Source organism: Mirounga leonina, unplaced genomic scaffold (assembly GCF_011800145.1).
Source record: "Mirounga leonina isolate KUSES-001 unplaced genomic scaffold, KU_Mleo_1.0 Mir_418, whole genome shotgun sequence".
Lineage (NCBI taxonomy): Eukaryota > Metazoa > Chordata > Mammalia > Carnivora > Phocidae > Mirounga > Mirounga leonina.
Window position 1 is genome coordinate 21,040,659 of NW_023270739.1, and position 12,853 is coordinate 21,053,511.

Consider the following 12,853-nt stretch of genomic DNA (forward strand, 5'->3'; position numbering starts at 1 on the left):
CATTCAACAGACATTTATTTAAGTTACCAGTCTGTGTGGGGCAGTGTGGTGGGTACCAAAAATATAATGGCAACCAAAACTTGTTCTCTTCCTTCAAGCAGCATACACTCTATCGGGAAATGGCAGAGGAGGAAAGGGGATAAAAAGGAGGAGTGAAAAGTAAAAAAGAAAGAATGGGGAAGAGGAAGAGAGGTGAAAGTGGTAATGAGGAATGGAGAAGGGGAGTACATGAGTGAGGGGAAGACAAAATACACTTACCTGCCACGGAACCATACAGCATATAACCTCTTTTTAACATTCCCTTGGTTGTTAATAACCTCTGTTATTTCTGTCTCTGGTTATAAATCATCAAGGAAGCATAGTACTGAAATGCCTAGCTTCCATTCACAGTAGTTATTCTGTATTCCAATTTATACTTACACATTCATATGTGTATACGTATATTAGTAACTTCATACTTTTTCATTCATTGTATTACCTAGAGATTTTTTAAATTTTCTTCGTGGGTTTCCTAATAACTCCAATATTTCACTTAATCGCAACGTGACCTCTGCTACCACCACAACATCAATGTCTTCCATTTTATAGCAGTGAATTACTTCATTTATCTGCCACAGAAGATAAACCCACTAAAAAGAGAAAATCAATTAAAATATTACATTGTTGAGTCATATTTTTTTAAACTTAGGACTTCCTTGAAGTCATCATCTTCTAAACATATGGAAATGTTAGACAGGTAAACACCCCCTTATTAGTACATCTTAATTATAAACATCAATGATCCTAATGAATCTGTTTCTATAAACTCATAAAGAAGATTCACCTAAGCTTACAATCTGCATATCTATAGCCATAATGGAAAATTTATCATCTTTTTTTAACGTATTAGTAAAGATGATCAGTATCCTCAAAGTTCTCATTCTCCCCTCACAAAGCAGCTGTTGTGATCACTATCAAAGTCTTACAAAACAGCGAAGGGGAGGCAGGTGTTTCAGGCTCCATGCTAGGTGCCTTCAAAGCTCTCTTTCAAAGCTTAGCACATGAAATTAGCCATCACACTTTGGGAACTAAAATGAGGAAACAACATTACTTTTTCACTTCATTACCTTTTCAGAGTACATGGTAAAAACCAAGCCCATGTACCCTATGTACAACACAGAAGTGCAGAGAATACACTTAGAAAAAGGCTCAGTCAGCACCACATTTAAAGAATGGTAGTTATGCAGGTAGATAAATAGGGAAAATTTAGATTTGAAGTGTGTATCACAACTTAAATTAGCAGTAATAAAAAGCAAGTGAAAGGAAACAAAAAGGAGTACTTTATTAGTACTGATTTTCTGGGTGAATTTTGCATAGTCATTTCTGGGTATATTGATCCGCTGAATTCCTAATTTGCATTTCTGCCATAGGAACATTATCATGTCCACAACGATTTCTTTATCAGGCTGAACATTCTGAAAACAAAAATGGTAAAGTAATGGTAAGAATAAGATACACATATAGACACAGCTATATAGCATTTAACATGTGCCACGGAACATTCTAAGAGCTTTATATACCTACTGCAATGGACTGAATGTTTGCGTCTACCCAAAATTCCTGTGTTGAAATTCTAACTCCCAATGTGATAATATTGGGAGGTGGGGCCTTTAGGAGGTAATTAGACATGAGGGTGAAGGTCTCAAGAGCAAAAATAGTACTCTTATAAGAGGGACTCCAGAGGGGGCGCCCGGGTGGCTCAGTCGTTAAGCGTCTGCCTTCGGCCCAGGTCATGATCCCGGGGTCCTGGGATCGGGCCCCGCATGGGGCTCCCTGCTTGGCGGGAAGCCTGCTTCTCCCTCTCCCCTACTTGTGTTCCCTCTCTCGCTGTGTTTCTGTCAAATAAAATATTTAAAAAAAAAAAAAAAAAAAAAAAAAGAGGGACTCCAGAGTCTGTCACTTTCTTTCTGCCGAGCAATGACACAATGCAAAGACAGCCATCTTATGAACCAGGAGGTGGACCCTCACCAGGCACCAAATCTGCTGGTGCCTTGATCTTGGATTTCTCAACCTCCAGAACTGTGAGAAGTAAGTGTTCCATGTTTAAGCCACCCTGTCTATGGTATTTTTGTTATGGTAGCCCATACAGACTAAGATTTATACCAATTCATTTAATCTTCATGACAACTCTATGAAGTAAGTTCTACTACTATCCTTTTAAATTTTCTGTGTTAAAATAATAAAGAATGGGGAGGGGGATGAATTGTAAGGGGAGAGGGAGTAGGGAGCTAGGAAAGGATATAAACAAGGAGGAAAGAGAGACATAAAGAAACCAAGAGAACATCACACTGTATCAATAGATACCATGAGTATAATGAATACATCTCCTCTCAAATCAGTTATTTGGCTCTTTTCAAAAGAAAACTATAACTAGGGACGCCTGGGTGGCTCAGTTGGTTAAGCGACTGCCTTCAGCTCAGGTCATGATCCTGGAGTCCCAGAATCGAGTCCTGTATCGGGCTCCCTGCTCGGCGGGGAGTCTGCTTCTCCCTCTGACCTTCCCCCCTCTCTGTGCTCTCTCTCTCTCATTCTCTCTCTCAAATAAATAAATAAAATCTTAAAAAATATATATATAACTCATTATATCTGAACTAGAAAGATAATGAGTTTATGATTAAAATATACCAAACCTTGAACTCCTTTGGGGCAGCTCTAAGACTTAATTTGCATATGTAGTACCTTGTATGGGACCATAACAGAGATCAATAAATGTTTATTGAATTGAATTGAATGAACTAAGACATACACGATTTTTTTTTAAAAGCCGGTAGTAAAAATTCCTTGCCCTGGGGCACCTGGGTAGCTCAGTCAATTGGGTGTCCCACCCTTGATCTCAGGGTTGTGAGTTCAAGCCCTGCACTGGGTTCCACACTGGGAATGTGGAGCCTACTTTAAAAAAAAAAAAAAAAATCGAGACGAACCATGAGAAACTATGGGCTGTGAGAAACAAACTGAGGGTTCTAGAGGGGAGGGGAGTGGGGGGATGGGTTAGCCTGGTGATGGGTATTAAAGAGGGCACATATTGAATGGAGCAGTGGGTGTTATACACAAACAATGAATCATGGAACACTACATCAAAAACTAATGATGTAATGTATGGTGATTAACATAACATAATAAAATTAAAAAAAAAAAAAATCTGGCTAGGAGCTATACGGGATTAACAGCACAGCTCTGGGCTATTAAAGTGGACCAGAATGGCTTTCTGACACTGAAGAAATTAAAAGTATGGGAAAGGGTAGCCTCTTCCTCCAGAGGGCACTGTTTGGCCTCAGAGATTCAGAGAAAGCAATTGAAGTTAGATTTTTGCATCTGATCATAGGGGCAATGTTACTAGAAGAAGAAATTATAAATAAGTGTAGAAGAAGGTATAAATAAGTTTTGGTCTATTCATACAGTGGAATACCATGCAATAAAAATGAACAATATACAACCACTTGCAACAATAAGGAGGACTCTTACAAACAATATCAATTGATAGAAGCAAGATGCTGAAAGTATGCATAGATCTCCCTTGACTTATAAATTGAAAATACCATAAATCAAAAATGCATTTAATCTACTGAACATCATAGCGTAGACTTACCTACCTTAAACATGCTCAGAACACTTACATTAGCCTATGGTAGGACAAAGGTCCCTAACACAAAGCCTACTTTATAATGAAGTGTTAACTATCTCATGTAATTTATTGAATACTGTGCTGAAAGTGAAAACCAGAATAGTTAGTTATGTGTCTGTCATTTCCCCTCATGATCATGTAGCTGATTGGGAGTCATGGTTGCTGCTGCCCAGCATCATGAGAGAGTATCATACTGCATATTGCCAGCCAGGGAAAAGATCAAAGTTCACAATTTAAAGTATGCTTTCTACTGAATGTGCATTGCTTATGCACCATTGTAAAATGGAAAAATCTTAGGTTGAATCATCGTAAGACAGGGACCATCCGTATTTTCTGTATCCAATTACATACAACACAAAAAAACAGGCAAAACTAACCCAATGACTAAAAAGTCAAGATAGTGAGTACCCATGGTAGGGTCAGTGACTGGAAGGGAGCACAGGGGGAGCTACTCGGTGCTGGTCATGTTCTGTTTCTTGAACTGGATGTGCTTCATTTATGAAAACTCATTGAGCTATACACTAGTAAAATGTTTGTCATTATATATATTATTCATCAATATAAAAGTTTAAAAAAAAAAAGTAAGATTCAAGGGGTGCCTGGGTGGCTCACTTGGATAAGCATCAGACTCTTGATTTTGGCTCAGGCCATGATCTCAGGGTCATGACATCGAGCTGCCAGTAGGGCTCTGTGCTCAGTGTGGAGTCTGCTTGTCCCTCTCCCTATGCTCCTCCCCCTACTCATCCTGTCTCTCTCTTTTGAATAAATAACTGAAAAAAATCTTTAAAAAAAAACACAAACAAAAAGTAAGATTCAAAGTACTGAATTTCTAAATATTTCTGTTTTGGAATATAAACATATATCATGTATCAGATAACATTATAAAAAAGATATGTCAAGTGCCTGGGTGGCGCAATGGGTTAAGCCTGCAACTCTTGATTTTGGCTCAGGTCATGATCTCAGGGTCATGAGATCACCCGCATTGGGCTCTGCACTCAACGTGGAGTTGGCTTGGGACTCTCTCTCCCTCTCCTTTGGCCCCTCCTCCAACTTCTCTCTCTAAAATAAATAAATAAATAAATAAACCTTTTAAAAAAAGATATGTCAATGCTTCTGAACTAATCTTTTAAAATTTAGATTATTAAATAAATTATAAAAATAAACAAAATCAAAGCTCATAGGTATTGATTGCTGACGATCAACCTCAAAGGTGGCCAAGAGCATGGGCACAGGACAGAAATGGGACCAGCTTCAGGAACAGCAGAAAAGCTCTCTGTATTGGTTTGGACATAGAAGGGACATGAGCAACCCATCACACCCTATCCTTTCCTCTAAAGAATAATCTTCTTGTCCTGAGTTTCCCCAACTGGTCCTTTATACCTGGATTTAGCAACTGAACTCAAGAAAAGAGATCCTCAAGAGGAAACCTTGTCTACTAGGCCTTGAAAAAACAAGTCTAAGGATGACAGATTGGACATCTTGGTAGATTTGGAACATAACTACATCTGATTCCTAGACTGCTAATAGCTCATGATCATGACTAGTTTCTGGAACTATACCTCAATGAAAATATTATGCTTGGAAAACTTGTCCGAAGTTCATCATTAAAATACTTATTTGTAAAAAAAATCCTTGCCCTTTTCAGCCTGGATTATAATTTTTTGGTTTAACCCCAAAAAACAAATAATCCAGTTAAGAAATGGACAGAAGACATGAATAGACATTTTTCCAAAGAAGACATACAAATGACCAACAGACACATGAAAGATGCTCAACATCACTCATCACTCAACATCAGGGATATATAAATAAAACCACAGTCAGACACCACCTCACACCAGTCAGAATGGCCAAAATTAACAACACTGAAACAACAGATGTTGGCGAGGATGCAGAGAAAGGGGAACCCTCTTACACTGCTGGTGGAAATGCAAGCTGGTGCAGCCACTCTGGAAAACAGTATGGAGGTTCCTCAAAAATTAAAAATAGAGCTACCCTATGACCCAGCAATTGCACTACTAGGTATTTACCCCAAAGGATAAAAAAATACTGATTCTAAGGGGCACATGCACCCTAATGTTTACAGCAGCATTATCAACAATAGCCAAACTACGGAGAGAGCCCAAATGTCCATCAACAGATGAATGGATAAAGAAGATGTGGTATATATACACAATGGAATATTACTTAGCCACAAAAAAAGAAGGAAATCTTGCCATTTGCAATGACATGGATAGAGTGAGGTGTATTATGCTAAGTGAAATAAGTCAACCAGAGAAAGACAAATACCACATGACTTCACTTATATGTGGAATTTAAGAAACAAAACAGATGAACATAGGGGAAAGAAGGGGAAAAAAAGGAGAGAGGGACAAATCATAAAAGAGTCTCAACTATGGAGAACAAACTGAGGGTTGATGGAGGGGAGGAGTGTGGGGGATGGGCTAAATGGGTGATGGGTATTAAGGAGGGCACTTGTTGTGATGAACGCTGGGTGTTATCTGTAAGGGATGAATCACTAAATTCTAGTCCAGAAACCAATATTACACTATATGTTAACTAACTAGAATTTAAATAAAAACTTGAAACAAAAAAAAAAAACCTTTTGTTTAGCTCTCCTACTATAATCATTATATTTGCAATCAAATACCTTTCTGACAAAAATTAAATACCTGTCACAAGTATTTAATAAACCCAGAAGAAATAAAAAACATTTTACCAGTGGAACTTCTCAAATCCCTTACTGTGGTTTCACTTCCCTGAACAAAAGTTAATACAATGCTCTATCATTGTGGTTTTCAAATTTTTTTTAGAATAGTAAAGCCAAATTTTCAAATGAAATTCTATCTCAACAATTGTATATAAAACTAATAAAAAGGGCGCCTGGGTGGCTCAGTCGGTTGAGCGACTGCCTTCGGCTCAGGTCATGATCCCAGGGTCCTGGGATCGAGCCTCACATCGGGCTCCCTGCTCTGCGGAGAGCCTGCTTCTCCCTCTCCCACTCCCCCTGCTTGTGTTCCCTCTTTCGCTGTGTCTCTCTCTGTCAAATGAATAAATAAAAAATCTTTAAAACTAATAAAAACATGTTAGGGTGTTATACCCAAAGCTGAGCTCCTGAGGGAACTTCAGCAAAGCCCTGGGGATCCCTGTAATTCAGTTTTGACACCAGTGCTGTTCTAGTTACTTAAACATTCATACCCACAAATCATCATCTCTAATGGCCATTGTGTGCAAAGTGACTCCAAATAATAACTAAGCGCTGTATTCATGGACTGGAAAGTGGTATTTCATTAAGAATGTTAACTCTAATTGAAATGACTGCCTCATTTCCTTCATTATTAGAAATATAGCTAGCATAGGAATTTTCCAAAAAGGAACAAAAGAAGTTATTATCAAAACAGACTTAAAATCAGAAGTCAGGTTATGACTCAACCTCTTATTTAATGATTAAACAATATAGAATTTTGGCAAGGTGCAATTCCCGTGATATTTTAAATCTGGCTTTAAATTAGCTATAATAACCTCCTTCAACACTATCACCAAGTATTCAAAAAAGCAATTAATTTCACCTGGGGAGAAGCACAGACACAAGAGTACAAGGTTGCTGCCAAATGGAAAATGTCTTCTGAATATCCATAAGTCTTCAAACAAGAATCTAATCCATAAAGTAGAGAAAAATGAAACAAAAAAAAAAACAATTACAAATTTTCAAGTAGAAAAGGCATAGAAACACAGAAATTCTACAAAATGACATAAATGGCACCTGGACAAATATCATGTCACTAAGATATTTCTATACGAAAACTAATCTAAGTGGGCTCTAATGCAATTAAAATAGACTATTACCATTAATCTGCAATCTGTATGCCAACTACATCCAAAATAGAATTGAAAAGGCTTATAATACTAAAACACATGTAAAACATGGCAGTTGAAATAAAAATAACAAAAATATCTATTCAGAAACCACTAGAAAAAATATATGTACCATTGCTTGGTACAAATTATTTACTGCAATTGAACAGCCAGGAAATGCCTTAAGAACATTATAAAACATAAAAAAACATGGGATTAAATCATTCTTGTCAGTCTAAAATTAGAGGTTGCAAATTTTCAGTTATATGTACAATAACTTTTAAGACTTAAAATGTTGGAATGAAAAACTGCCCCTACTGAAAAAAGATGGGAGACCACCAAATCTTCCCTTGCCAAAGGGAACTGATGGCTTTTGATTGACTGCTGTGCTGGTCTCTCACTTACCAACAAGGTAGCCGCTAAGTAAAGCCTTACTCACCTCCTCAAAATCATCACACAGAATGAAACCCAGCATCCTTACAAGGTCTAGGAGCCTGCAGGACCTGGTACCCAGCTATTTCTCTGCCCACATTTCCTACCACATTCTCAAATTCCACCAGCACCACCAGCGCACTCTAGCCACGTGTGCCTCCTTGTCACTCCTTCGACAACCAAGCACACTTGGTCTTTGCACGTCCTGTCTCCTCTGCCTTGAACATTCTTGCTCACTTTGCCTAGAGAGTATATTTTATCAGATGAAATTTTAAGTTTTCAAAAAGGCAAATAAATACTCACCTTGAAAAGCAATTTTCTTAACATTAATTTGAGCTGATTGTCCTTCTTTGTAATTTTCCATGGGAAAGACCAAACCTTTGTTTCTCTTTACGTTGATTAAAGGTTCTATTGCAACAAGGAGAATTAAATCCTTTTCTGCTTTCTTTGACTCTGGATCATCCTGCCTCTAAGAGAAGTATATCCCACAAGTTAATAATTCAAAGCCATCTTAACAAAATAAAAACAAATCATTGGTTTTTGTATATCTTACCTGGAGAAAATCAATAAGCTGCCCAGCTAAAGATTCAAATAAACTCCATTCCTCATAAGTAAAAGCTAACTTTACAAATTTCACAGCAGCATCTATAGAAATAACATTTTTTCCTTTTACAGTAAGTTGCAAAAGAGATGTTTGTGGAAAATCAAGCATTCCATCTGCACCAGTACTTGACACTAGAAAAGGAAAAAGAGAGGTTTGAATGTCATTCATGCAAAGAAATATTTACTAAATATTAACTAACAGATACTGCTAGGCACAAGAGAAACAATGGAAAAGAAGCAAATACAATCCCTGCCTTCACAGAGCTTATACTCTAACGGGGAAACAAGAAATCTTAGCAGGAAAATACAGGGTGCTGTGGGGACAAATAAGAAGGGCATCGAACATGGGTTTGAGGTAAGAGAGTGGTCAAGGACGTCCAGCCAGAGGAAGGAACATAGAATCCCAAACACAGAGAATTAGCAAGAGTTAACTAGTCAAATAGGTAGCTAGATATTACAAACTGAAAGCTCAGGAAACAGGTCTATAATAGGGATACAGCTTTAGAGTCACCATTATATATCCATAGTAAACAACAGAAGCAGCCATGGGCAATGTACAGCTGCCTAGGACAGGAGAATTAGGAACCCCAACATGTAAGAGAAGGGTAGAGGGAGAAAAGGCTGCAAAGAAGAGTGTTTAGAAAGGAGTATTCAACAGTAACAAATACTAGAGTGTAAAGGAAGAAAAGCACTGAGAAGGGACCCTTGGATTGAACAAAAAGGAAGTTGTCCATGACATTCTCCGTAGAGTAAAAAAACACATGTATAGTCACCTTGTTTATGGCAAAAGGATACTATAGTCAATGGGGAAAGGAAGGTCTCTTCAATAAATGGTGTTGTGTCAACTAGATGTTATATGGAAATAAATAAATCTTGATCTCTACCTCATACCAACAAAAACAAAATTGAGACCTAATGTGAGAGGTAAAATAATAAAGCTTCTAAAAGAAAACATTGGAATATATCTTTATGACATTACAGTACAGAGATTTCTTAAACATGACACAAAAATGGTTAACTATAAAGGCTATACTGATAGACTGGACTACATTAAAATTAAGAATTCCTGTTCCTTAACAGCTATAATTGAGAATGAAAAGGCAAGCCACCAAGTGGGAAAAGATATTTGCAATATATATATTCAACAAAGAACTTATATCCAGAATCTATAAAGAATTCTGACAAACCAATAAGGAAAAAGCAAATAGCCCAATAGAAAAATGGGCAAAAGATGGTTCACAAACTGGCTCCCTTCCACGGAGGGCAAGGAGAGACTAAAGAAGAGGCAGACCACTCCAGACTGGTAGGTGGTCATTTTAATAAAGCAAAGGAACTTACATATAAGGCTTGTCTATATAGTTTCCCCAGAAGATTTAACTGGGTTCAGTCACGTATACCATCCACCTGGTCTCAACAACACCTTAGTCTCACAAGGCTACATCCTTGAAATCACTGCTAGTACAAGAATAGTAGGTAGGACATACACACCAAGGACAGGGTGGGGTGGGAGATGGGGACTATAAGGAGCCTCCAAATGCCTGGGTCCAGCTCAAGAATTAACTGGTAGTCATATCCTCTTGATGACCTCCTCCAACAAATCTGAACAGGCACTTTGCAAAATAGGATATCCAAATGGTGAAGAAATATATGAAAAAGTGCCCAACTTCATTAGTCATCAGAGAAATGCACATTAAATCCATAATACTACTGAATTTGCTGAATTCATACCAGAATGGACAAACGAAAAAGACAAATAAATCTAAGGGTCCAAATTTGGAGCAATTACAACTCTCATAAAATGCTGCTGGTGGTATAATCGGTAACAAAAATAAATAAATAAATAAACCATTTTGGAAACCAGTATCCACTACAGCAAAACACACACATACCCTATGCTGTATCAATTCCACACCAAAAGAAATGCATAGCAGATGATGTTCTCTTTCAGCAATTTACAAAACAAGCAGGCCAAAAACATCAGTAGGAATAGAGAAGACTTAACTACATGATTTACAAACTTCACCTAATCAACATATATATAAAGCAATGTACCCAACAATGAAAGAACATACAGTCTTTTCAAGTATATACAGACTATTTACCAAAATTGACAAGTTAGGCCATAAACCACACCTCAACAATTTCAACAACTTCAAAGAATATCAAATAGAATATGCTTTCTGGCCACAATGTAAGTAAGCTAGAGATCAATACAAAAAAACAATTAGCATATCTCCATGCTTTTTTACTCATGACACGGTATCCAAAAAAAAAAAAAAAGCACAGTGGGCATTTGAAAATATTCTTAACTAAATTATAATGAAGGATAATAAATCAAAACTTCAGGTACATAGCTACAGTTGCATTTAGAGACAAATGCCTTAATATGCATATGTTAAATAAGGATAAATCCTAAAACATCAATGATCTAAGCTTCCAAGTCAATAAATTTTTAAAAATCAGCAAAGTAAATCCAAGAGAGTAGAATAAGAGAAATAATAAAGAACAGAAACAAATAATATGGAAAACAAATATACAATAGAGAGGATAAACACAAATATTGCTCATGGAAAAAGATTAATGAAATTGGTAGACTCCTGAGGAAACTAATGAAATGAGAGAAAAAGGCAAGGTGACCACTACTAGGTATGAAAAAGAGGAGCCCAGACACCTACAGATCTTATAAAGAAGATTAAGAAGATCATAATGAGATATTATAAACAATTTTATGAAAATTTGAAAATATTGGATCAAAAAATCAAATTTTTTCAAGTCCTATTTACCAAACTGATAGATCTTTTTAATGAAAAGAAAGCCTAAATCACTTTATATCTACGAGAAATTTTTAATCCATAGTTAAAAATCTTTCCACAAAGAAAATTCCAGGTCCAAATGCCTTCACCAGTAAATTCAATCGAACATGTAGGAAGAAATAACATCAATCTGACACAAAATCTTTCAGATAAGAGAGAAGGAGAGTGCACTTCTCAACTCTTTATATGAGGTCAATATGACCTTGAAAGCAAAACCTAAAAAGGACATTACAAGAAAGGAAAATGTCTCATGAACAGAGAAGCAATATAATAAACATTAGCAAACAAAATCAAATAATATATCAAAAGGATAATCCTCACCTCCACATTAGACTTATTCCAAAAATATAGGGTGGTTAAAAATTAGATAAGCAATCAATGTAATTTACCACATTAATAGAAATACACTAGAAATCCATTCAATCAACTCAATAAATCCAGAAAAGGCTTTTGATGAAATTCAACAACTATTCAGAATTAAAAACAAACAAACGAAACTCAGCAAACCAAGAATAAAAGAAACTTCCTTAATATGGAAAAAAGGTATCTAAAAAAATCCTTCAGCAAACATCAAAATTAATGGTAAAATGTCGAAAGCTTTCCATGTGAGATCATAAATGAGACAAGGATATCTGCTATCACCACTTCCATTTCATGTTTTATTAGAGATCCTATCCAGTGCAATAAGCCAAGAAATGCAAGAAAGAAGAAATTAAAAGATTAAGAATAGGAAAGAAAGAAATACAATAGTCATTATTCACAGGTTAAGATGATAATATACCTAAGCAAATCCAAAAGAAAATCTCATAAATTTTTTAAATTATCAGCTGAGTTTAACAAGATTGCTGAATTTAAGATAAAAAAAATTGGGTATCAGTTTCCTATATGTGGAATACCATACTAAAATTTTTGTTTTTCATGTTCTACCATAATATATTATTTTAACAAATTATTTACTTATTAAAAGTTCTTTTCCTGCCATAAACAGTTCTGAGACAACATCACGAACTTCTACTTCATCTGTAACAATGGGTCCAGTTTGCAGTGTGCGCCTATTTGAATCAGAAAGAGCTTCTAAGACAGCCAGAAACCGGGATGCGGTGCTGTCAAACATCTCATCCAACAGCCGCTCTGTGACGGTACGTGGCCATGGCAACTGGAATAAAAACAAAAACAAAAACCACAGTCCACTTCTTTAAAGTTCTACAATGTTTAATATTATAAGCAAAGAGAAGTAAGGCATGCTTCATTAATGCTAAGAGAGTGGCTGGCCCATCAATGAGATGGTTACTTTTACGGTGTTCATTTTTGAGGTGTTTCTCCAGACTCCATTAAAGTTTATGTCATGACACCATTACATTGAAGACTGCTATTTCTTTACGTTCCTGTTTCCGAGGCAGCATTAAAAGGCTGTTTATTACCGTCTTTTTATTAGGGCAACATCAATCTCCATATGCTTTGTGTTACCTTAATTACAGCCTTCAGGAAC

General features: G+C 36.5%; 1 protein-coding gene across 1 annotated transcript in view; it reads right to left on the reverse strand.

The window, feature by feature from the left end:
- Positions 1-12,853, reverse strand: part of CFAP54 (cilia and flagella associated protein 54) — a 294,742-nt gene that overhangs the window by 248,544 nt on the left and 33,345 nt on the right. The window contains exons 9-14 of the mRNA XM_034987789.1: positions 12,322-12,520; positions 8,502-8,683; positions 8,252-8,417; positions 7,231-7,316; positions 1,320-1,454; positions 479-629 (exon numbers count right to left, since the gene is read on the reverse strand). Of these exons, the coding sequence (XP_034843680.1) occupies positions 479-629; positions 1,320-1,454; positions 7,231-7,316; positions 8,252-8,417; positions 8,502-8,683; positions 12,322-12,520 (919 nt within the window). The remainder of the gene's footprint in view (positions 1-478; positions 630-1,319; positions 1,455-7,230; positions 7,317-8,251; positions 8,418-8,501; positions 8,684-12,321; positions 12,521-12,853) is intronic.